This window comes from Tasmannia lanceolata, unplaced genomic scaffold, assembly GCF_043159265.1.
Source record: "Tasmannia lanceolata isolate RefF3 unplaced genomic scaffold, GAP_Taslan_0.1 ptg000003l, whole genome shotgun sequence".
Taxonomy (NCBI): Eukaryota; Viridiplantae; Streptophyta; class Magnoliopsida; order Canellales; family Winteraceae; genus Tasmannia; species Tasmannia lanceolata.
In genome coordinates, this window is record NW_027518680.1 from 6,641,534 (window position 1) to 6,667,731 (window position 26,198).

Here is a 26,198-nt window from a genome sequence, read left to right on the forward strand (position 1 = left end):
ACAAATACAGATGAGCTCAGTTATCTCCCCTTCTAGGGACCTTTTGTGGAAGGGAGGTTGATTCTTGATGGGGTACTTATTGCCAATGAGTGTTTGGAATCTTGGCATAGAGAAGGAAGTTCTGTTGTGCTGTGTAAAATAGATATGGAAACGGTTTACTACCATTTAGAGTAAGATTTTGTGGATTTTATCCTCAAAAAGATGGGAGGAGTTAAGGAAATAGATGAAGAAAAGTGTGTCTGACCAACCCTTTTTTGTGGTGATTAATGGGCGTCCAAGGAGGGTTTTTTAGAGCTCGAGGGGATTAAGGCAGGGAGATCCTTTATCTCCTTTCCTTTTCCCTGTAGTGGGGGAAGCCCTTTAGCCAACTGTTAACAAAAGTTGATCGGATGGGTCTGATTGAAGGGATGAACATTAGGGAAGTTCGGCCAATAACTCATCACCAATTTGTGGATGACACCCTCATCTTTTGCTCGGCTGTTCTGAATCAAGTTTATAATTCGCATGTAATTTTGAGATGATTTGAGGTGGTGCCAGGGCTTAGCATTAATCTGGGAAAAAGTTCAATGACTAGGTGTAGCGTAGATATTCCTACACTACATAGATTGGCAGAGGTGTTGGGGTGTGTGACTGCTACTTTGCATAATGGAGAAAAAACTAGCAGACCGGAAGAAATCCTTTCTATAATTGGGGTCACAAACACTTATTAAAGCAGCTTCATCCAACCAGTTAGTGTACTTTATGTCATTACTTGAAATTTCAGTAGTTGTCCTGAAAAAAAAAATAGAAAAACTTCAGCGGGTTTTCATTGGAAAGGAAAGAAGGAGAGAATTAAAACACTTGGTAAGGTGGGAGATGGCGCGTGTTCTTGAAAGGGAAGGGTGTTTGGGGATTGGAGATTTGGCAAGAAGGAATAAAGCGCTTTTGGGCAAATTTTATGGAGCTTTGGTGAGGAAAATGAGGCCATGTGGAGGAGTAATAAAAAATAAATATGGGGAAAATAGGCATGAGTGGGACATTGGTAGATTCAGTAGAGGTCTAGGCTTGGGGCTGTGGATCACCAGAGATGAGAATGTCAGTACAGAAGGGTCGGGGTAAAATAGTTTGGGAGCTGGTTTTTTATAGAAACCTCGATTCTTTTATTAACTTTCTTTGTATCTTGTCATAAAAAAACTTTCTTTGTATCTTGGAAGAATGTTTTGTTTCTCGGGTGCATATGACAACTGGGTTTGGGATCCCCTTCCCGACCCCCTTCCCGACCCCCCTTGGGTTCTTCTCGGTCAGATTATTTTGAGAATATCTCAGGTACCCTTCGACGACGACGACTTCCCATGGCACAAGGTTCGGAGACCTTCGATTCCATCTAGAACGTAGACCTTTAGTTGGAAGGCCGTGGTAAACAAAATCAACACACCAGATAGTTGCAAAATCAAAGAATATATTTGAACCGTGAATGCTTTAATTGTGAATGTTTTAGTGCAATGAGACAACATCGGATCAGAAGATGCTACATGGGAATTGTATCACAAGATCGAAGATCCTAAATTTGATTAAAGAACTCGCTACGTAGAAGATCATACTCTAACATCACCCCTACCCATGGGACATTAATTTTAGAATAATTAAAATAGCACTATCCCCTCCACCAAAGAGTTATAAGCACTACCCAATGGAGAATTCGATTTTCCCACTACTTACAAATCATAATAATGAACAAAATGGTGCAATTTTAATTAAGTATTCTGACGCCCAAAATATAAAAAACCCATCAGAGAAAAACACTAATTAGAGTTTCGAAATCACTCAATTCTAACATTTGATTTAAGAACTTGCTAAGTAGAAGATCAAATTCTAAAATTTACCCAACCCATAGAGCATGAATTTTAGAATACGTAAAATACCACTGACCCCTCCACCGCAGAGTTATAATCACTGCCCAATGAAAAATTCAATTTTCCCACTACGTATAAATCATAATAAAGGAGAAAAAAGGCATAATTTTAATTAAGCATTCTGACGTCCAACATCTAAAAACCCACAAGAAAAAAACACTAACTAGGGTTTTGAAGGTCACCCAATTCACAACAGTCAGATTTTATTAAACCCACAAGACACACAAACCTTATCAACACAAATTCTCTCGAACCTCCGACAAAGGCAAAAAAAAAAAAGGGTTGAGACGGAAACCATACCGGGCCGGATCGAGACCATGATCACTCGGACTCTTCAGAGGCAGAGAGGGCGGCGATCTTTTGATTCTCGAGGCGTTCGAGGGCTTTCTGGTGGGCCCAGGTCTCGATGGTTAAATCGGGCTTGGCGTTGAGTCCGACACCGAGGATGACGATAGTGAGGAAGGCTGTGATGTAGTAAGGGAGTTCCCAGTCCTCCCATTTTCTGGACTGGCCTGGTGGTGGAGGGGTTCGGTTAAGAGGATAGCCGTTTGGGCGTTCTTGGGTTCCAGGGCTCGACCACCGGCTCTGGCCTTCTCCGCCTCCCCTTGTACGGGTCGAGCCTCTCAGTCGGCTTCGAACCATTCCGGCTGCCGCTGCGAAAGCCTTGGAAGACATGCTCGTAGAGAGAGAGAGAGAGAGAGAGAGATTTTACGTCCAAAACACACTCGTGGAGTCTTATTTGAGGAAAAAAGGGTATTTTGGTTTAGAACCGTCCGATGAAAGTGATTTTTTGATGCATGGCCCATCTTTAGCAATGCCAAATAGATAAATGGTCTGGATGGTTAGGATTGTCTAATGAGTACTTTTAGGCTACAGTTTCTCCATGGCGGGGCCTATAAAATGAATGGTTGGGTCAGCCCGATCACAGAGTGTCTCATATATACAGCGTTCCTTGGAATTGAAATGACCAAAGCACCATCAACTCAAGTAGTACATATAAGTATGTAACTAGGCACAGGTAGTTTTTCTCATGACACTTTTTTTTATGGCATTTTTCTCAGGATACCCATAATTTTTTAGGGTATGTTACCCGAAGAGTAGTGAATAAGTAGCCAACAGGGAGGATACAAGCATTGGATTTGCTGGAACTTACCTTGGAGAATAGTGGTGAGGCACATATAGCATGAGGGGGCCATGGCCCCCTAATGACATGCAAAATCCCTTTTATGTTCATGGCTGTGCGTGCATGATTGGCTAGTTTAGTGGGCATCGCCCCCCAATGATCGATGCTTAGCAGGTGTAAATAATTAGCCCAGCCCCCCCCCCCCCCCCCAAGTGTACATTCTTGGCTCCACCCCTGGTTGTCAACATCATAGAGTAGCAGTAGGGGGTGTCATTACCAATAGAGAGAATAGTGAGAGAGAGGGTGTCATTACCCAAAGCATCATTCCAAAGAAATTCAAGCAAAGTCTTACATTTTTGTAGTTTTGGGTTTTGCAGTTTTGGGCTTAGATATTATAGGGAGGGGACAAGGATGACACCAGCAAACAATTAATCAACAGACATCGTAAAAGTTGGGGATTTCAATGCTATATTGGCAACCAAACAAAGAGTTTTGATGACATGACACCCAAAAGTCAAGCAAAGCCATGAGTCATCCTAGCTTTTGTGCTTCCAAACACAGGATTTAACTAGTTTAGATCATAATCTGAAAACCCGGCCCATTGACTCGAGACTCAGGTTACACATAACCCATCGGTTTTTCATAATGTCTCACCAATTGACTTAAGTAAATATTGAGTCGACTAGGCTAATGATTAGGCTTTAACTTAAATATAAGGAATGCTAAAAAAATGTCGCACTTCCAAAAACCCAGAAACAGGGGCACCCATTTAGATCCACCTCACCCAACTGCTTTAATTTTGTTTTCAGTGCCAATTTAAATGTGGTTGGGTGACGTTGAGCAAGCATGGGTTTTCTTTGATGCTCCTATTTAGATAATTTATTTGTCATTAGAGTTGGTAAATCCAATACTTGATACAAAACCAATGAACATTTAAGTTGAGCATTATTTTGTCAGAGAGAAAAGTAGTAGTGGGTATCAAGAGATGAACTACCATGCTCTTATTTGTTTTGCTCCACTGTTTCATTATGAATGACATAAAAAAACAGGCTAAAACCTTTCACAATAAACTGTATAAACTCTCTTCGATTCACGATAAACGAATTTGCGTAGTGTCAGCACAGTGACCATTAATTTGATTGTCACAACGATACAAATGTATACAGTGCAGCTTATAACCAACTTCATGGCCAAATTCTGTATGATCTCTTTCTGGAAATTAAAACTTATTTGCATTAAAACCCAGATAACTTTAGTCAACAGAAATAGGTATGTAAGCATTTCATCTTCCCACCACCCAGCAAGGGAAGGGCATGTTTTGCATTGCTAAAATTCCTCCCTGCATGGACACTGTTCTGGTGCTTCCTTGCATCTTCGCACGGGCACGCCAATGTGATCATACTTGTGAGCTTGAAACAAAATCATGCAAGGTCCATCGGTGCTTTCCCAAAATTGCATTGTCCTCTTGCCAGTGAATTTGTATTCATGCAAACTGAGAGATAGGTTTCACTGTAATACTCATCTCACTCCACATATATTCTTGTGAATTCGTTCCACTTTTACCCTCTTCATGATTTTGTCTAATGTAAGCTGTTTGGGACACCTTATATTCTCTATGGAATCAAGAAAGAATCTGGGATCAATCACACATCAGTGAGGAGTGGCCAGAGTCAATTTAGAAAGTCTTCTTAACAACACCAAATCAATGAAGAAACCTAACAAGTCACCAGTAATCCCCACACGAGCACACTCCCCCAGCAACATGGTGAAAACGGTTACTATCCCTCAGAGATATTTCTCTTCCGCAAACCTTCGACACAAGCTTGGCAAAGTTGTGGCAATCAACGCAAATCCGGAGGTTCTTGACAACTCGAATAAGCAAACCCGGAGGATTTCCAATCATCCCAAATGCAATTGCCAATTTCTCACTGTGACTGAGTAGTATTTTCTCCTTCTGCTCATCATCCACATCATGTAAAACACAACTCAAATCAGGCACATAACCAGCCTCCTTGATCTTCACATACAATTCTTTTATCTTTGCAAATATCTCTTTCCTTTTAGGATGAAACCGATCGCCAACATGAAAAGTATGCACCATTCTATCCATCTTAATCCAACTCCGCCCTGGTTCCTTCATTGCCTTGTCCTTCATCTGCTGTCTAACACTGATAACATCTTCCCATCTTCCCGCCGCAGCATAAATATTAGAGAGAATCACATAGTTTCCAGCATTGTTTGGTTCAATCTCAAAAAGCTGTTGAGCAACATATTCCCCAACGGGAACATTACAATGAACCCGACAAGCACCTAACAGTGAACCCCAAATAGCCGCAGTGGGGTCAAATGGCATTTGTTTGATGAAAGCAAAAGCCTCGTCTACTTTCCCAGCACGCCCAAGGAGATCAACAACACACCCATAATGCCCAATGTCTGGTTCTACGGCTCTCCCATGAACCATTGAATTGAAAATATCCAAACCTTCTTTTAGCAATCCTCCATGGCTACAACCAGATAGTACAGCCATAAAAGTGACACTATCAGGCTTGACATCTTTTTCTGTCATTAATTTGAAAAGATCAACAACCTGTCTTCCTAAACCATGTTTACCATATCCTACAAGCATTGCATTCCAAGTTATCACTGTTCTATCAGACATGTTGTCAAAAATTCTTCTAGAGTAAGTGACGCTTCCACATTTTGAGTACATATCAATAAGAGAATTCTGCAAAACAACATATGATGGCAATTCAGATCGAATGATCCGATTGTGCACTTGCCGACCATAATCCAAGGCAGCAAGCCCGGATAGTGCAGTTAAAACACTAGCAAAAGTAACATAATTTGATTCCATTCCTTCGTTTTGCAACTCACGGAACAATTCCAATGCTTGTTCATCAAGACCCAGTTGAGCATAGCCTGCGATGATCGCAGTGCAAGAAACAACATCCCTTTTAGGCAACATGTCAAAAACTCCTCTAGCTTCATGGATTCTACCGGCTTTTGCATACATGTCAAGAAGTGAACTTCCCACAAATATATGAGATTCAAAACTGCTCTTGATTACAAGAGAATGAACTTGCCTACCATACTCAACCCCACAAGGCCCAGTGCAAGCAGTAAGGACAGATGCAAAGGTGAATTCATTTGGTGGCATACCTGTCAGAATTTTGGGTTGTAGTTAACTGGAAACATAACATGATTCCATAAATTAAAAATTTAATCCAACTGATATGTAGCATAATATGAGGATGACAATTCCAATAGCATTTGCTCTTGGTATCTTTTGGCATTCCTAGAGAAACCATAATGCCCTACTCTATTTCAACCTAAATTGGATAAACACGAAGCAAAATGGAATCTTTCTATTGATGGACACAGGGGGCATTAGCAGTTTCAGACCATTGGATTTTAGGATGACCTTACATAACTAAGCATAACACTAATAGTTTAACCACATACTTACCAGAATTGCAAGTTTTCGATAACCTGGCACAATAGAAAAATTCAAGTGTGGCATATGTTTTTATTAAAGTATGCCAGCAAAGTGTTGCATAAGCAAAAGAGACATACTACATTAATTCCAGTAAATCTCCCAAAATTAATCTGCCGTAGTGGTCATCTATTATTTACATATACTTGTATAGGCGTAGCATATCAGCAAATCATGTCTGACATAAATGTGATATCAAACTCTTATTGAATTAACTTCGATGCTTCTCATTTGTTAGCAGTATTTGCAATTTAAATTTTGAGCATATGAGCATTATGGATGTAATATGTTACATGGATATGGATGCAAGTACCAAATAGTACGGGACTACGTGGAATTGGTACAATGATCCTTCTAAAATCTTAGGATACAGAAACATCAAGGATATGTTAATGTGGGTGTGGGATATAGGTAAGGATCCTTTAAGAAGATGTTATAATAATAGTTTAGACAAAACGTAGTTTGAATTTTAAAAAACACACATCTCTAATGTACAACAGATCAACGTATCATTTCTCATAGACCAATCTCTATCTTAGGATTCTCATTTCGTTTATGATGAGGAATATAGAAAGAATAAAGAAGCATTTACAACTTAGTACTGAAAATTCCCTTTATGACGAGTAACATAAAAAGAACAAAGAAGATTTATGCTCAAAAGGTCATATTTCTTTTGTCTATATATGAAAGACCAGACACCTAAACAATAGTAGCAGCAAAAAAAAGCCAGGAACGAGGATACGGATCAGCCGCTGTATCTGACACATCACACCCCTTTCTCCTCATTGTATCGTGTTGAGTCAGGGACTCCACCTATTTTGAAGGATTCTGGTATCATGCTATAATCATCGTATTATTGATTACCTTTTCAAAGTTAAATATAGTCAAGTTTCTAATTCATAGCCATACATTTTGTATCATATCCTGGATTTTGAGAATTGCCAAGTTGTCTTTCTTCTACGGCATCCAATGTCCACATCCATATCTAAGTTTGACAGATGGTCATCATCAATTACAGAAATGCAATTCAAATTCGTGTCATTTTGATCGACTAAATTACTTAAAAGGTGATCTATGATTAAAGAAACCGAGATACTGATAACAACCAGTCTAGAAAATAGAACTCGTGATGGTAGAATCGGCAATGTAAGTCCTTTAGTAGAGGAAGCTATGCATTCATCACATTGATTTGAGGCAAAAGTCCAAAGATTGGATGAATTTAAATGGTTAATTCTTCTAAAGGATATGTCCAATACAAAAAGAATGTCCTCTTATCAAAATGATATATCCAACCATACCTGTTTCCAACATCTGCACAAAAAGGTCCAACGCATCAGAGACAAAACCCCTCTGAGAATAAGCCGAAATCATAGCAGTCCAACACACTACATTCCGCTCAGACATTCTATCGAGCACGCGTCGTGCATCTTCCAAACAGTCGCATCTAGAATACAAGACAATGAGCCTTGTTTTGAGGTATATGGGTGGGAGATAACGGGTTTTGATCATGTGGGTGTGGACCCTTTGGCCCTCTCTAATGGCCTTCTGGTTCAAGCATTCATTTAAGAGAGAATCGTAGCCATCGAACCTGAATTGTTCTCCTTGAATAGTCATTTCTAAGAGAGATTTCCTTAACCATTCTTTTCCACAAGGAGTTTCCACGTTGGAATTTGGCAGTGATGGGGGGTTTATTCGGGAGATGGTTTGGGTGGCGAGGGAAGAAAGGCAGTTGGTATTGAAACGGGTAGGATAATATAACAGCAATTTCGAATGTTTCTTGAGCATTTCGGGGTTGTTCTTTTTTAAACAGGGATGCTCTCTATGGCTATGCCCCCCGAATCTATACCGAGCTTTCTAGTTTGAAGAAAAACAACTTGATTTGTCTCTCTCTCTCGGACCCAACTCGGACGGTCATGATCCACTCCAAGCTATATTACTGGTGATCGGCTCATTTCATCTAGTTGGTCCTTGGGTTAGACGTGTCACACCAGAATCCGACTAGAACCTATTGCCAAAAATTCTGGGCCTGTTCCTTTTAGATTATGACAACTAGTGCAATTTTCCGTCAAATAATCGCCTGGGGACTCCACAATCTGTTGTCATAATCTGAGGCCTTGTTCGTTTGAGATTCTGACAACCGATTGAGAGCTCCAAACTGAGTCCAATAATCAGTTTGAGGCTCTCAATCGGTTGGCACAATCCCAAACAAACAGGGCATCAATCATTAGTGTCCTTTTAGGTATGGGCGTCAAGGAACCGCTTCAGATGGGATCCACCTATGTCTTGTTGGGTATATAATATAATATAACCCATGTATGTTCTAATATAAGCCCAATAAGATAATAGACCGGTGTAGTAGGCCTACATGGGCTAGAGTCCATTAACCAGTCAATAACCCTAGTGTATCTCTATATATAGGGGCTAGAGGCAACAAACTTGGTATTCCAAACTAGATACCTTGGGTGTAATGCTTCAAGCAACTTCTTGCTTGACCTAGTTCCTCTAACATGTCTTATCCGTCGGATTGGATTTGGAGTGTTCTTTGAATCCTACTTCCTACATCTAGGTCACGATCCACTTCGAATCGAACCGTCCCTCAGATCCTACTTACATTTTACGTTGTTAAAATTCTAAAAAATGAGGGCAATTACAAAATTGACCAATAGCTGGGAGGGTGAGTCGCACTAGTAAAAATGAAAAAAGTAAAAAATGCACATGGCTTATTTTTACAAAAATACCACTAAAATGTTGGCACTATAATGTGTTAATAATTGCACAAACTCTTCTTATCTTTTTTTCTTTTAAAAGCTATCTGAAGCCAATTAACAGACAAGACAAGCTGAGTCTGTGAAATTATTAAAATATGGCAGGTCCAATATCAATAGCCCTAAAATAATACTTCGAGTTACAAAAAATTAGAAGATATTTTTGTAAAGGGAAATGATATCTCCGCCGAGTGTTTCGATAAACATGTACTCCACTTGTTTGTCCTGTAGTATTTAAAGGGTTTAACCAGCTTTTTAAGAACCCTAATATCCTCTAACATCCCTTTAAATACTACACGACAAATAAGTGAAGCACATGTTTATCAAAAAACTCGGCGCATATACCATTTCCCTCTTGTAAAATAGTATAATAAAACCGAATTTTGGACTATTCTGTGGGCTTTCGTTGGTTGTCCGGATCTAATCGGTAATAATTTCATATTTTATGATAGTGTCGAAATGCGTCCATGGTTCCTGTCCGATTAAGTTCGGATTCGGATGGTCCATCGGACCGTCTTGGCCCCTACTTTTGGACGCACCTGAAATCAGGTTTGTATGGGAAAATAAAATTAAATGGACATAATTTCCATTCCCTAGCAGGGATTTGTTAGGGACTTTCTGAGAAAGGCATTTCACGGCTGGCTGATGCATGAGAGCAGCCACGTAGACTCATTTTCAGTAGATTTTGTCTCATTCATTTTATTCATCAGAGAGGTGGCTGTCTCTCCAACAGCCAAGGGTGAAATACCATTCCGTGAAAGTCCCTAGCAAATCCCTTTCTAGCGTTCTTCTGTCGCTATTTACCATTCACGACTTCACGTGACAAACGGCCGTTCATCTCCGTTAACTTTCGCTTTCCCGCACCGTCACGGAGTTGGGAGGGAAGCTTGAAAGAGAAGATAACAGTTTTCAAATCTTAAGAAAGGAGATGATAGATTCACACCCCCTGTAGGATTATTCGCACCTCTCTAATGTCAATTGACGTCAAAAAGCGTAAAAGTAGTTAGCTGAGAGCGAGGGAGATTCAAATGCCCTGAATATTAGGTAAATCTCGCTCTCAGCTCTCAAATCTCAAATCCCAAATCCCAAATCCCGTCCCATCCTTTTCCTCTCCGATCATTCCATTTTCTCATATTTCTCATCCCCTTTTCTTTTTTCACATTTTTAGGGTTTTCCATTTTCATCTAAACAAAAGATCTGGTTCCTCCTTCCCGCCCCAACTAAATTCCGCTCCTCAGGTATTTCTTTGCTCACTCAAAACACTTCAAAATTTTCATATATTGATCCCATTTACGAAGATTCAAATACACCTGTTTTTTAATCAACCTTATAATACCATGTAAACCACTATATTGAGACTTAAATTGATTGTCTAGAATTATTCGTGTTCCCAAATTAGGATTTTCTTCTTTATTCATCTGGTTGATGCTTTTGTATATGATTTTTTTTTTTCGCTTCATAATTTCTTTAGGGTTTCTATTATGAAAAATTAGGGCATTGTTCTGTATCTTCCACTTACTGAAGTATTCTGCATTGGGCATTTTACCCCGCTTAAATTAATTATAAGAGGGGTGAAGTAGAAAAGGAATGCATAAATGGCGTGGTTGACTAAGCTACACATTATTTGAGAAAGGGCAATGAAGCACATATGATTATCTTTGTACATCTTTAGGTTGTTCAATACTTCAATATGTGAAACGCTAGTGTGAAATTGGACAAATAGTTCTATATTATAGGAGTAGCTGATGGGTTTCTGGTATGGCGCTTGGCTTGGAATAATTTTCATTGATGTTGGGACTGCGAATTTAGCTCAAATAGAGTAATGGGGGAGTACCCTGATTTGCTATTGTTGAAATAAGCTTGTAGAAGAAGCTCAAGCTAGTTGTTTAGTTTGCTCATGTCAATGATATGGCTGAGAGGTATGTCTCTGTTTGAAAGAATCTGGGAGGTAGAAGATTAGGCGGTGATTAGAGGATTCATCAACACTTTGTGATAATCGTGTTACTGACATGGAGTACTAAAACTGCTACTCACATGGAAGATGAATATGTGATATCCAATGTTGATCCTCTTAAATCTCACATTGTAGTTTATAGAGTTGCATTCTTGTTACTTTGTGTGGGATTATAAAGAGCCTTCTACAGGCAACAAGCTAATGATGGAAATGGAGGGAATGATATGTATGGGGGTTGTATGAAGACTTCGTTGTGCAGAGATCACCATGAAGAAACCATAGCCACATGGCAAGTATGTATTTCTTGAAAAGCTGCAACGACAACTATACTGCTGGCGGCGATCATTTTGTTTAGAAGAGAAAAGCCTCTCCAAAACTCAGTTACATTGCCTTGCATGTATTGTATACTCTAACAATATGATGTCCCTTGTAACTCTCAATGAAACCACTTCAGTATTAATCTGCATGGTTCACTAGCATAAACTATATTTTACTTTTTTTTTTCCTAAAGAGAAACAAAACATGGTCTCAACTATTATTTTCATAAAATGCAAGAAGCTAGTTGCTAGGCAAAGAGTTGTATGGGTGAAGCAGCATGGACTAATAACTTTACACTCATGTGACATGGAGAATTTGTGGCTTGTGGTTTTGAGTGAAAAGTAGGAGTTTAGGAGGAACAAACGTCCAATGGTGGATTATGAACTTCAAACAAATGAGATGTCAGGCATCATTTCTTAATGGCTGCTAACCTGATGTAGTACATCCTTCCATAAGCATTGAAGGCCCAAGAAAAGAACCAAGGCATGGGAGAAGAAGGGTGGAAATATCAATGACAATTCAAAGGAAAGGCGATCCATGTCTCAGGAAATTAGGGTCCACTCTGTTGTTTCATTGGAATTTTTTTAAATTGTTTAAGATGATAGGGACCATATAGTTTATTTCTTTTAGGCTGAAAGTTAAGTTAGGACGGGCCATATTATTTCTTATGTATTTTAAGTGATTAAGAAGTAGTAAATTAAGGGACTTTTGATTAAAAGAGGGCCCACCCACTAATTACATCACTACAATGTGTTTTTGTAGGTAGTCTAACTGTTTTATTTTCTTTAGGAGTCATCCTAATCAGGGTTTCTTAATTGGGTGTCAACATGGGGGTTATAAATAAGATGTAAGCTCACTTTTTCGAGCATCTTGTAACATGAAATAAAGTAGAAAAAATTAGAGTCTTTTCTTTTTGCAGTTTTTTCCCCTCAACTTGGGAGCTTGGAGGAAGAGATTTAGTTGGAAGACATCTTACCTTAGATTTCTACAAGATTTATAAGATCTAACATATGGTTGATATCAATCTAGGCTTGATCTTTGGGCTGTTATTTCCGCTATGTAAATTCAACAGCTATAAAAGCTTAGTAATTAAATCTTGTTGATGTAATCTATTTTCTCTTCTTGTATACTGATAGATTTGAAGTAGCGATAATAATCCAATTGTGAGATTTGTATTTTTTTTTTTTTTTGGTTCACAAAATCACAAATACACACACACCCATATCCTTCTTGATTTGTGAAGATCTTTATATTGGTTCTTGTTTTTTTTAGGGTTTTGAGAATTATATTAATCATAGACCTACATTATTCTGTATCATAGCATCGATAGTAGATTTTGTATACATCAATTTGTATCAGAGTGACTCATGCCGACCATGGGTCCTGAGAGGTTATGGGTTAATTTGGTAGCTTGTGGAATTGATCTGACAACAAGGGAAACAGCATTATCAAGATATGAAAGAATCACTTTTTCAAATGAACTTAATGCTTATTCAATTCATATGCAATCAAGGGATGACGATGGTTCCAGGACATGTCAAAATCAATATGGGAGGAATTGTAGAGGAGATGAACCCTAGGCATGAAGAGATGCATCAAGCATCAGTTGCTTTGGGATATGTCCACACATGTTCCGAAGAAGTGGAAGATGAACTACTTGAAACCGAAGTTGATCATGTCTGCTTAGTGATGGAGAAGAGTATATAATAAATGGAAAGAATGTGAATGAAGGGATGAAGCCAGGCTTGATTTCTAGTGCTAATTTAAATAGGATTGTTGAAGAAAAGGTATCCCATGAAGAACATTTTATGCCTTCTATTAAATTTGAGATTTCAAGATTAGATGAGTTTTACCCGATCATGAAAGCATTCTAGTGTGGTGATAACTGCAACACCAACATGAGTCATGACTATGTGGGTCTCTGTTTTAGCTTTATCAAATGTGGGATATTATTCTTTGATTTTAATAGGCATAGCTTGCAAATTTTAAAGAAAAGGTATCCCGGGAAGAACATTGTATGCCTTCTATTAATTTTGATATTTCAAGATTGGATGTTTTTCCCTATCATGACAACATTCTAGTGTGGTGATAACTGCAACACCAACATGAGTCATGACCATGCGGGTCTCTGTTTTAGTTTTATGCAATGTGAGATATGCTTGTTTTGATTTTTAGAGGCACAGCTTGCAAAATTTACGATTACCCATAAACAAGAAAAATGTAACTTTTCATACCTGAAGAAACTCCCACTCCTTCGATGGCGCAACTCTAGAGGAAGACTAGAATTGGCTGCTGAATGTGTTTACTTTGTTTGGTCTGGTAATCTGGCTACAGAATGTGAAAGGAGAAATCTCCATTCGAGAGAAGAATAAAGTTGCAGGTCATAAGATTATTCTAATATCTGAAAATGTTAAGTAGGACACAATGATGTACGATTGTATTTAAGGTTGGTTTGGTAATATTCTGTACATTCAAAGGTGTTACTTATCTTTAAAGCATAAAATTTTTAAGAAATGAACTTTGGCAATTTAATGGACTAATTTGAGAACTTATTGGCATTTGGTGATTTCCACATGGTTTGATGGTAGAAAAATATAGGTTTTCAGTTGTGGAGGTTCGTTCCAAAAGCTCTGTATCCACAACTCATGTAAATATGTAATCATTTCAAGGTTTGCTACTTAGCTCAGAATTCCTTGGATTTCCCGAAAGGTGACTTGATAATTTTAATGAGGGTTGTGACATTCATTATGATCTTTATATAATGACTGTATATCAATTGAATCAGTAAACATGTGGTATCTGTGATTCACCAATTTTATGTGTGATAAATTTTTGTATTATTTAACAAATTAGAAGGGTGATCCCATGAACTGTCTGTCATCAGTAGTTTGATAGTTTTACTGTGATTAATATGAATTTTTTATATTTAATATATGCTATTTATTCCACAGTTGTTGGTTCTTCTATTCTAGTAGGTCTTGTTGTACAGATATGGAACTGGACTTGCAAAGCTCTACACATTTAGAGTACTCCTTTGATAATGATGATTCAAAGTACTTTGCTGGGCTCAGCACCATTTTGGTGGCTACAATTCAGGAGGTGAAAGATAGGATTTCTCAGATAGAGTTTATTTTCTGCAGCCAGCTCTTCCCCAATTTCCAATTACGATCTAAAACCTTGCACAAAAGGCTTGCTGAGGCCAGGAAGGCTGCAGAGGATGACTGGAAAGAGAAGGAAAAATCTCTCTTATGTCAAATTGAAGACCTTCAGCTTCAAAAACATCATGCCCAAGGACAAGCCCTAAATTTGAGTACTTCTTTAGAACAGGAGAAGGCAAAACTAATGACCAACGAAAAGTTGTTGCATGCATGTGAAACTGAGAAGACACTATTACTGGCCAAATTAGAAAGCTTAGAGAAGCATGGAGCTGACCTCCAAGTACAGCTGAGACACAAAACAGAAGAGGTGGACAAGGGAAAAGAAGTACAAGAGAAATTATTGCAGCAAGTCAAGTTGTTAAATTGTGAGCTGTCAATTGAGAAGGAGAAAAGAAAAGGAACAAAAGAGGGCTTCTTGGAGATGAAGAGGAGACTTAAAAAATCAGAATCTCAATATCAATATCTCCTTGGGAGATATGGACTTACCTCAGAAAATAAGCTCCTGGATGGCAGGATGGAAGCGGAAACGGATCCATCAACGCGTTGTCAGAATCAGAGTAACTCATCAGGCAAGACTTATTGCTACTTTTCTCTTTTTACTTGATTTTTGATAATGATTCCCTCAATTTTAAACAGAAAATTCTAAAATATGTGAGATCACTTCATGACAGAGTTCTTTTATGTTTGCTTGAAAGTTTAAACTGCTGATAATTTTATGATAGTAGTAGCTATTCATTTTTATTTTGAAGTTCAGAAAATTGGTGCTATATTTAAAGTCTTAATGATATGCTACTGATATCAGCATTCCATTTTATAATTTCATAATACCATCTACTACCTATAGATTCTAAGAATGAAGTTCCAGATGCTGCCCAGCGTTCTTTCAAACCAGACAAACATAAGAACAAGATCAGTTTCCCTGAAAAATTGGAGGATGACAGAGGCATGAGATCAATTCAGAACACAAAATCCCATTCCACTATGAAGCTTCCTTCAACTTCCCACGAAAAGAAATCGCCCATTGATGCAAAATCCGGGCTGTTACTGGGCCTAAAGCGACCCATTCCTTATTGGAGAGATACTCGGTCACGCCAAGAACCAGGTGGTGCAGATCCACATGACGATTTTCTTGACACTCCCTTGGAGAATGTTAGGGAAAACATAAACAAGGCTCCAAAGGAAGAAGTCCAAGACTTTCCTGTTCCACCACCTGAAGACATGGATTTTAACAATTCAGATGATGAGACTCAACAGTTAGATGTCAGTCATGCTCCACAGAGGCAGCAATGCTCAATTTCAAGACCAGAAAGCCGAGGTTTTAAGTATGTGGAACCGGTAAGGAAGAAGGTGGAGAGGCAGAATTTGAAAGGAGTAGAATGCAAGCAATGCAAGAAATTCTACGATGCAGTTCTTCCTATTGATGGTAAGGAGGATCCTAATAACAGTAATGGTAATTGCAATATTCGATGTGAGCATCATGATGGGGTTTCGAGGCATCGGTATAAGTATCTTCCTCCTATGACCCCTGAAGGGTTTTGGAATATTGGCTTTGATTCTGATATGTAATTGTTTTTTGGATTCTTTTCTTAGAGTGTTATCTCCATTGGATTCAAGCTGTCTCTGATGTCCATTCTCTTATTATTGATAAACTAAAGATCAGAAAGAAAACTCAAGTAGATAGAGACGATGGTATGCCAATAACTGCTAGGCTTATCATACTTCATTAAAGTGAATTGGATAATTCATTTCCGTGACTTGCTTTGCACTCCTTTTTTTTAAACTTCTCTCTTCAGCTGCTAGGCTTATCATACTTCTATCTAAAGTAACATTGCTCATGTTGTACGGAACACAATGTCTGTGCCCCCAAGGGTAAGATGGTTCAAGATTAATGATATGGGATTAATTTAGGCAACTGATTCAAACAAAATGAAGCAGAATTAGCAGGCTTGAAGTCGAAAAACTGGATCACTTAAGCTTGCTCTTTGCGTCGATGCATCGAAAGTGTTCCACTTTGTTGTCTGGGGTCTTCTCATGATCTGGATTGAGAATTTTTGGTAGTATTCTTTACTGAAAAATGCTTACTAGACAATCAGTGTTTCCTTGCACAATTTTTGAGGTTTACAAGGTGTTTTGGTTGGTTTTGGGGTGCCATGTCATTTACTAACAGTGTTTGGTTGTATATATTGATTCAAACTGCTAAGAGACTACTTGCCTTCTTTCTCCTTACCACCCAATGTAAAATGACTTTAGCCTCTTACCAAACTCCTTGAAAAAAAGAGGCTTTTTGCTGGTAGAGTCTTGTGATTAAGCACACGCACACACACTCTCTCTGTGTTAGTAATGAAACCCCTATTGCCTCCTTGTTTTGGTAATGACACAGGAAACTACTTTGTTTGAAAAACCAAACACTACTTGTTACCATGGTTTTAAATTTCGACCCGAAATCCGAAATTTCGGACCGAAATTTTAGCCTCTTACCAAACTACTTGAAAAAAAGAGGCTTTTTGCTGGTAGAGTCTTGTGATTAAGCGCACGCACACACTCTCTCTATGTTAGTAATGAAACCCCTATTGCCTCCTTATTTTGGCAATGACACAGGAAACTACTTTGTTTGAAAAACCAACAAAAACCGAAACGGTCATTTATTTCGGCCGAAATTTCGGTTTTTCCGAAATTTGACCCAAAAAATCTGTTTTGGGTAATTTAAAATTAATTTAATATTTCACGGGTAATTTAAAATTAATTTAATATTTCACCGAAATTTCGGTAATTTCGGCTGAAATTTAATATTGAATAAAATATTGGTTTCCATTTTTGTACCAGATTTCGACCGAAATTTCGAAATTTCGGGGTCCGAAACCGGTATCGAAACCGAAATTTTAAACCTTGCTTGTTACTGCTCAACGTGGAGACTTTACTGCCATTACATATGTTGACGACTTCATTTCTAATTTACCACTATTCTACGAGGGAACTACATGCAACCAGATTGACCGTAAAGATAATTTTGTGGGACCAAGTGGACCCATGATAAATTTTGGCTACTGGTATGGACGCTAGCATGTTTTCATAATGGGGTGAACTCAAGTGTCTTATTTTTTAACCTGCAGTCAAAGGCCGCTGCAATTCCCAAAAAAGCTCTTAGCAACAAATTAAAAAGTCCAAGACAAGGTGATTTCGCCTCATTATCAAAACATGGTAGTGCCCATTTCAGTGGCCTAATTTTTTAGCATGTTATTGCTGATAAACACAAGCGAACTCATGATTAAATTTTTCAGTATCTTCTTGGAGATTAATTCCATTGGATCAAACTGATCCCATGATAAATTTATAATACGATTCAAACCATCATCGAGGGGTTTGTCTCTTGTTTTCAGGAATAGAAAAGAGCATCATGTGGGGTGTTATGTACTTATGTGACATCCTACTGAAGGGGAGGCGGAGTGGACTCAGTGTTTGGTTCTCAAGGTACAGGAAAATTGAGAATCACTGTTAACAAACTAGGCTACTTTTTTGTTGTTGTTTCTTTTTTGTTTTTCTTCTTTCTCGTCTCCCAAGTAGATGATGGAGGATTTACAGTAAATTATCGCTTGGATGACCTAATTTTGAGGCCAATAATCAGTTTGGACTCACAATCTGTTCTCAAAATCCAAAACAAACAAGGCGACTAAGTGTGCAGCTTGGGTCAGGTTGGGTTGAGCTTTTGCTAAAAATGATTTGGAATCAACCTGAATCGGATCCAATTTTATGGTAAAAACTCAACCTGAATTCCCAAAAATCGACCCGAGTTGCAACCCCACTAGCGATGGCGCATACATTGACAGAAAACTTAATCTTTCCGGGTATGTCAAACTCTGATATGGAGCAATGTTGGTTGCTCTGTCTGATGACTAAGGTAGATGATGGGTAGAGTCTGAAAGTTTCCTTTCAGATGAGTCTTTTGTTTCGGCTATTGATTAAATCTCTGCTGTGGTCCTCTTGAGCATGATTGGGTGTTTGCAGAGCTCAAGAATATCGGGAAATCCTTTTTTTTTTTAGAGAGAGAGAGAGAGAGAGAGAGAGAGAGAGAGAGAGATTAGTCTAACTGTCAAATTAATCACAGCATGTAAGACAGCAGAGAGCACAGAGTTAGAATCCCACAAGTTACTAATTAGATATATAATCTAAATATAAGATGAGTTCGTATATTTTCCTACCTAAGAAAATTTAGGGTTTCCCTCAAATTCTGCTAAAACAGCAAAGATATGGAAACCCCAACGAATGTAGAGAGCTATTTTACTACACTACGCTGCTAATATCTTGTATGTACAATAAGCCGAAGCCACCAAGGAAGCTCAGACCCCAGTTTCTTCAAAGTTCTGATTTTAACTGGTTTGGACGTAAAGAAACTGCGACACATAAAAGCATTGGGTTGTTATCATAAATGAAATGTAAAGGGACGTCAAATTGTAGATAGATGAGGTACAGATATCACACCCATAAGAGAATCCTAATAAACCTAGTACAGTTGTTGTCCCAGATAAAATTATAATTGAAGTTCACCAATCAATGGGTAGGATAATCTGGCATTAAAACCACATGTACCCTGAAGGTCGATTCTGAGCCCCAAACTGATTATTGGACTCAAAATTACATTCAGGCCTCTTTGTTTTAGATTGCAACAACCAAATGTGGGACCAGATCAATTATTAGTCAAAATTATGAGTCTAATAATCGGTTTGGACCCAATCTAAGGTCCCATTCATTTGAGGAGGTTATGATAACTGATGGTGAGCCCCAAACCAATTGTTGTACTCAATGTTAATTTCGAGTCCAATAATGGTCTTGGGCTCAACATCGGTGGTCATAATCACAAATGAACAGGGCCTAAAACGAACCTTAGATTTTTTTGACAACTGATTGTGAGTCCAATCCCTATTATTGGACACAAAATCAATTTTGAACTCACAATCAAGGGAAATGATTTCAGCACTCTAATGTTTTGATAAACGTGCGCTCACTTGTTTGTCGTGCAGTACTTAAAGGGCTTTAAGAGCTTTTTGGGAACCGTAATATCGTCTGACATCCCTTTAAATACTACACGACAAACAAGTGGAGCGCATGCTCATAAAAATAATGGCGCGCAGAAATCATTTCCCACAATCACTTGTCAAAATTTAATACTAACATGGCCTTAATTTTGAGTCCAATAATCAGTTTGGGTCAACGTCTGTTTGGCAGTCTAAAAAAACAGGGCCTTAATCGTGATTAAAATGGAAACTTTCCACCCCTGCTGCTTGTCTTTTCCTAAAAAAGACAAATGGTGTGGTAATAGTAATACAGCCATTTTAGAAAAAGGCAAACAAGAGGGGGCGGAAATGCTGGAAAAGGGGTGTAAATATCATTTCCACAGTCTGAATTATTATTTATTGATTTTGTTACCCTTAAAAATATACCTGACTTTGAGGACTCTTAACTGAAAAGCGAGGCCTCGGGATTGATAAGTACACTGTTTTCGTCTCTTACCCCCACGGACGGTGGGGGATCAACGTGCCAAAGCTGCTGCTGCTGTCGTCTTGCTCCATTCACTTGGAGTTCGTGCCATGAGGACGGCTCCATCGTCACCGTTCCCGTAACGTTATCTGCTGTTAGACCCCCGCACTGCAAAGATTGGAAAGAGAATCGAAGCATTTTCTTAGCCCAAGATTTGTAAAATCAATGTTTATCATAGAGGATTTTCTAGGCAATTTCGCAAAAGACAATTTTGCCTCGTACTTTTTCAGGCAGAACAGCCCCCCAGCAGCATTTTGTCTTATTCATTTAGTTCATCTGAGGTGTCTATTCGCTCTTGAGAAAGTGTGCAGAGAAATGGATTTTTGTGTGAAATTGCCTAGCCAATTCCAGAAATTAGCTAGTCAAATTGTTGGAAGCGACTTAATTAACCCTGTTTGGATTGCAGGAAAAATATTTATCACGGAATTTTTTTTCCTTCTTTCGATAATTTAGAGGGAATGATATGAGTATGGCTAATTGAGAGAAATGTCATGATAAAATTGAAGGTTCCTCTGTGTAAAAATTGAATAGGATTGGTTCAAGTTATAGTCCTGGTGTGTAAAAAAATGTATGAAATTTTAGATATATTTTTCCTTTCCAAACTTTTCCAGGAGATTCTTATAATCCAAACGGGACCTTAGGGAAAATGCAAGGGACACATTAACGAGTGCGTACTTGTGCCGAAAGAAAGTTGTCAAGGGTGGAGGAATTGAATCTGGGGTAGACCGCAGCAAGTCTCATTGACAGGAACTGAAACAGAGAGCAATTTAAATGAATAAGGGAAACAAGCGAAGGAAAATAATGTATCAAAGATGAACAAACTACCCTTAAAGTTTATAATCATCAGGGTTAATTGTGTAGTTTAAGCATGAATAATTGTGGGAGCGTCCGACCTCTACTTGACGTTGCAGAGACTGTACGTGGTTAATGATCTCGTCCAACACCAATGCCGTACCTGAAATCTGAAGATTTTATAAGTTAGACTCGAATTGAGACCAATAATCAAATTTAGACTAACAATCGCTTCTCAAAATCCAAAACAAAGAGGCCCTAAACATAAATTTGAGTCCAATAGTTAGTTTCATAGACACAATTGGTTCTAAAATTCCAAAACATACATGGCCTAAGTAAGAAGGCACTCCACCACCACCTATTTGGAGAGTTCTGCGCCGTTTCCAATGTTCTATTTTTTTGTAGGTAAGATGGGATTGAACCTCCGACCTCTAGGCATTGACCAATGAGTTAGAGGCTCAATACCTTCAAGGGTTTTGGTTTTTTTTTTTTTTATGTTCCCTGGTTGTCATTATTCTCTCTTAATATACCCCACCTGTCTAGTTAAATGGCAATTTCAAGCGTCAAACGTGAATAAAAAATGTCCTAGAAAATAAGGTGCCCCAAAATTCAAATGTATTATCGCCGTTTTGTTTCAAATCTTAAATGTTGGGTCTTTGTCCTTGCAAATTAGTGTTTTCAAACTGTAATGCTCATGTATTTCCATACTGTCTCACTATGGACACCATCCCGGATCTATCCTAACAATTGGTCCCACGGTAAGCAAGCGCTCAGGTGTTTTCTAATCCAAACCGTTGATCTTATAGATCATCATGAGGCAATACAGATGCTCCCGATCCCATGCCGAACAGATATCACATCCGTAAGATTAAGGGTAACAATAATGAATGGTTTAGTTTCACTTAGGTAACCCTAAAAAAATGTTTGATAGATAAAGAGATTTGAATCGTTAAATAGAGGCGGGGACAACATATATTGGCCAGATTTGTAGTCTCTGATCGGATCAACGAACCCGACCGCATCCACATTGCATATGTGGGGGCCCAAAAGTAGCTGTTAGGATGCACCCAAGCAAATGGCTAGTTTGGATCATTGCATTTAGGTGGACCATGTAAGAGATAATCAGCTCAAAATTGCAACTTGCCCTCTCGAAATCTTATCAGAGCGAAATTTGCAAAAATCAGGGGGAGAAATAAATGAGATTCCAAAACACGCCCATTATATGCCTTTAATTACAGATGTGTCCTACTATCTTCGGTAAGTTGTACGATATGCACAGAAAAAGCTACTTTACCATACAGGTGCTAGGTTTCGAAAAGGTGAAAACGACGAAACAATTCGTTGAGACTTGAGAGTAGGGTTGGCAATGGTTCGGTTACCGAACCGATCCTATTGTCTTCGGTAAGTTGTACGATATGCACAGAAAAAGCTACTTTACCATACAGAGTGCTAGGTTTCGAAAAGGTGAAAACGACGAAACAGTTTGTTGAGACTTGAGAGTAGGGGTGGCAATGGTTCGGTTTCGGTTCGGTTTGAGAACCAAAATTTGAATCGGTAACCGAAAGCGAATTTTTGGTTCGGTTTTGGTTCGGTTCTGCCAATTTTGCCACCCGTTACTCATAATCATTGAAATATTTGGTTTCAGTCGGCCAAACCAAACTGGAACCAAATATTTCAATGATTATGTTTGGCCGACTGAAACCAAATATTTGGTTTGGCCGACTGAAACCAAATATTTCAATGATTATGAGTAACAGGTGGCAAAATTGGCGGAACCGAACCGAAAGCGAATTTTTGGTTCGGTTTCAGTTCTGTTCCGCCAATTTTGCCACCTGTTACTCATAATCATTGAATATTTGGTTTCGGTTCGGTTTGATCCCCGATCCGAACCAAACCGAAATTTGAATCGTTTTGGTTTGACCAAACCAAAACCGAATTTTCGGCTCGGTTCCGGTTCGGCCAATTTTGCCACCCCTACTTGAGAGGCACACATAAAAATTTAGTCACGTTTTGACTAAAATTAGTACTGCTTCTCCACAAGCAATCTTTTTTTGTTTTTGTTTCTCTCTCGCCTTATTGTCATTAATCACTCAACCATGGTAACGGCACTCCTTTACCCTACACCTTTTGGAAATTACAACAGACTCCAATAACAAGTTGAAAAGTGCAAAGAGAAGAGTGTCATTATTAAAGCAAAGGGATGCGGATATATTCCAAAAAGAGAGAAAAAATAACGGACCTTGTGGCAGCCAGGGACCAACTCTTGGAGGAGTTTCATTCGAGCATTGATTTTCTCTCTCCTTGCCTGTAAAGTTAACAATCAAGAAAGACAAATAAAACTGATTATTTTATATAAATAAACGATTAGAGAAATAAATATTGATTATACGTGGATAATCCGAGATTTGCTTTTACGGTTTTACCCTTTCTGCTAAGCTGTGACTGTCAGTGGCTTCCCCTCGACGAGCTCGAACGTGAACGTACGGAAGCTTCTCACTAGCTCCATTCAAGCTCCGTTCTTTCCCCTTTTTACTCTTTTTCGAAGGACCTTTAACCTGTCCCAAAAAGGAAACCTTTCATCTCTTTATCGTATCAAAACAACTTACCGAAAAAGGAAACCCTAGTTTTCCGATCACCTTATTCTTCTCCCTTTCTAACACCTTTTCCGATTGCCGCTTGTCGTTCTGAAGAGCAGGAATGGCGAAAATCGCCGATGAATTAGGGTTCGAATCTGAATCGGCCGGTTCACTTTTGAATTTAAATGAATTTTCGCCGGAATTTGAAGGGCCGGAGCTCGTCTCCGGCGATTTTTCCGCCGCAGCGAATATGGAGAACTTAGCCGCTCGTTTAACGAGATCTGTGTTGGAAGGAAAGGTTGGAGAACATGTGAAGGAAAAACCTAGGGATTTTACGTCTTTTTCTGGATCTCTCCAGATCTCCGCGTCGGAAATCACCGGAGATTTGCCGGATTCCGGCAGGTTGAGGAGTTCTAAGGCTTGGTTCGCCGGAAGGCCGAGGAGAGCGGTGAAAAAGCTTCCGTTAGTTGGAATCGACTCGAAGCTCTGTTGAATGTTGTTTTCCGTCATCAGTCTTCGGATCTCTTCTCCGAATTGGAATGTTTCTTCGATTTCCTCTGAGTAATTCCCAGAATTTCCAGATCCGGTGCTCGGATTTCGCATCGGATCCATTAACGATTGAATTGGCAATGTATCGAGCTAGATCCGCCGGAATTTGATCGGAATCCGACTTTGGTTTTAACCTAACCCTAAAACTCCAAAAAACCTCCAACAACAAAAGGAAACCTAAATCTTGCTTCCTCCTTAGTCAGGTCATTTCTAAAACTCCTTTTCCGCCATTTTCAGCCACGACAAACCCTAACTCGTATGAAATTCTAAAACGTGTCTTCCAAACAATGAGAACACGGATGGAGAGCTTAAAGTAAGATGCGAAATAAAAAATTAGTCTTCCTAAGCCACCGTTTAAGCTGCAAAAGAGCTCAAAAAAAGAGAAAGAGAGAGATCTGCCCTATATGATGCTTCCTTGGCCATCAATCAATCTCTCTCTCTCTCTCTCTCTGTGTGTGTTTTCTTTTTCCTTTTTAACCAGAAGAAGCCCTCATGAAGGCAACTTTTCGTACCCGTTTATATGTTTTTCTCGTAGCAGAAAAAGGAGAAACAGAGAGAGAGAGAGGCAGAGAAGCTGGAAAGAGAGAGATAATGGAAAAATTAAAAACAGAAGAAATGTTGTGAAAGGTGTGGAGGCTCTTAAAAGCTTTAAATGCCGGTTTCGAAGGCCCGGACAAGGTGGACCCGTATGTCTTGGTACGTGTCGGACTTTATACGATTGACCTCCGTATTTCCATACTTTTTCAGAGTCTTGGGATAATAAGACTTTAGAGCTCAACTGACTTAATTGGGACCAGTCATGTGTGTATCAAGATCCATTTAAATGCTAACTCTGTTGGGTCCCACTCGATTGGATCCTACTTTCAGTGTTTGTGCCAGGGTCCTATACAGACCGGAGCGTCCAAATTTCCTGATGTCCTATTCTTGTTTCATAATTCATACATCTAAATAGTACCAAGTTCGAATTTTCTGTGTATTTTAGCAATGAAGTGAATGGCGATGCCATTGAGTATTGGGATTGGGTTTTAGGAAAAAAGGACCCAAGGCATATATATATATATATATATATATATATATATATATATATATATATATATATATATAGAGGAAAGTGAAGCTACACCACCGGTGTAGCTAACTTAGCTACACCGCCGGCTTAAAGTACAATGGGCCCACATTATTTTGGTGATCCAAAGAATTCATTTGATTGGCCCTCACATAGATAGGGTGTCCACCAAAAATCAGCTCCATAGGATCATCCCAACCCTACGATTTGTGGAGGCAAAAATGAACGTGTAAAAACCTTCACAAATTTGTCCATTTTTGCCTCCACAGTTTGAAGGGTTGGGATGATCCTATGGAGCTGATTTTTGGTGTACACCCTATCTATGTGAGGGTCAATCAAATGAATGTTTTGGATCACCAAAACAATGTGCGCTCATTGTATTTTAAGCCGGCGGTGTAGCTAAGTTAGCTACACCGGTGGTGTAGCTTCACTTTCCTCATATATATATATATATATATATATATATATATATATATATATATATATATATATATATATAAAGATTCTGAAATTTGCGAGAATGGCACAAAAAATTGAGGTGAATGGATTTGACCCGTATGGGGAAGAAGTCTAAAATGCCCACGAGGGCAGTTTGACCAGAAGGTCTTCTCTCATTTTCACCATTCTCCACTCTCTTCAGCTCAAAAGAGGAGGAAGAAGTAGACAAGGAAGAAGCAACAAAGAAGAAGATGAGAAAGCAAAAATGACAAGAAGAAGAATCGATGCCGGAAAAATAGAAGATGCCCAAAAAATTAGGGGTGCAACTCGGGTTGAGACCCAACCCGATTTCCACCCCTTTGTGTATCCAAACGGTATCTGTTAAAGGAGGAAAATATCCACCAGAGGGGGGCAAATATCACTGCAGAGAGAGAGAGAGAGAGAGAGAGAGAGAGAGAGAGAGAGAGAGAGAGAGAGAGAGAGAGAGAGATAACGGTATCTGTTAAAGAAGAATGACGAATAAAAAATTGAAGAAGTAGGAA

At 38.9% G+C, this 26,198-nt stretch overlaps 4 protein-coding genes across 9 annotated transcripts; 1 reads left to right on the forward strand and 3 right to left on the reverse strand.

The window, feature by feature from the left end:
* Nucleotides 1-1,977: 1,977 nt before the first annotated feature.
* LOC143860612 (uncharacterized) lies at nucleotides 1,978-2,604 on the reverse strand. Its single transcript, XM_077371349.1, has one exon. The coding sequence runs from the start codon at nucleotides 2,565-2,567 to the stop codon at nucleotides 2,214-2,216; it is 354 nt and encodes a 117-aa protein (XP_077227464.1). The 5' UTR covers nucleotides 2,568-2,604; the 3' UTR covers nucleotides 1,978-2,213.
* Nucleotides 2,605-4,016: 1,412 nt separating this feature from the next.
* On the reverse strand, nucleotides 4,017-8,538 carry LOC143860621 (Pentatricopeptide repeat (PPR) superfamily protein). Its single transcript, XM_077371359.1, has 2 exons — nucleotides 7,807-8,538; nucleotides 4,017-6,174 (listed from the first exon to the last, which is right to left on the reverse strand). The coding sequence occupies exons 1-2, from the start codon at nucleotides 8,291-8,293 to the stop codon at nucleotides 4,739-4,741; spliced, it is 1,923 nt and encodes a 640-aa protein (XP_077227474.1). The 5' UTR covers nucleotides 8,294-8,538; the 3' UTR covers nucleotides 4,017-4,738.
* A 1,578-nt stretch (nucleotides 8,539-10,116) lies between these two features.
* Nucleotides 10,117-16,452, forward strand: LOC143849603 (protein gamma response 1). Of its 5 annotated transcripts, none has more exons than XM_077358694.1 (4): nucleotides 10,117-10,317; nucleotides 10,442-10,511; nucleotides 14,497-15,272; nucleotides 15,548-16,452. In XM_077358694.1, the coding sequence occupies exons 3-4, from the start codon at nucleotides 14,537-14,539 to the stop codon at nucleotides 16,267-16,269; spliced, it is 1,458 nt and encodes a 485-aa protein (XP_077214809.1). In that variant the 5' UTR covers nucleotides 10,117-10,317; nucleotides 10,442-10,511; nucleotides 14,497-14,536; the 3' UTR covers nucleotides 16,270-16,452. The 5 variants fall into 5 exon arrangements, with proteins under 5 accessions (XP_077214809.1, XP_077214803.1, XP_077214793.1 ...); XM_077358688.1 differs by having other exon boundaries at nucleotides 14,518-15,272; XM_077358678.1 differs by having other exon boundaries at nucleotides 14,521-15,272.
* A 2,318-nt stretch (nucleotides 16,453-18,770) lies between these two features.
* On the reverse strand, nucleotides 18,771-24,772 carry LOC143849627 (transcription factor bHLH48-like). 2 transcript variants are annotated; one of them, XM_077358722.1, is made up of 7 exons: nucleotides 23,664-24,772; nucleotides 23,451-23,582; nucleotides 23,267-23,332; nucleotides 21,129-21,197; nucleotides 20,911-20,985; nucleotides 20,160-20,343; nucleotides 18,771-19,091 (listed from the first exon to the last, which is right to left on the reverse strand). In XM_077358722.1, exons 1-7 carry the CDS (start codon nucleotides 24,213-24,215, stop codon nucleotides 19,054-19,056), a joined length of 1,116 nt encoding a protein of 371 aa, XP_077214837.1. In that variant the 5' UTR covers nucleotides 24,216-24,772; the 3' UTR covers nucleotides 18,771-19,053. The 2 variants fall into 2 exon arrangements, with proteins under 2 accessions (XP_077214837.1, XP_077214846.1); XM_077358731.1 differs by having other exon boundaries at nucleotides 20,139-20,343; nucleotides 23,664-24,771.
* Between the last annotated feature and the right edge of the window lie 1,426 nt (nucleotides 24,773-26,198).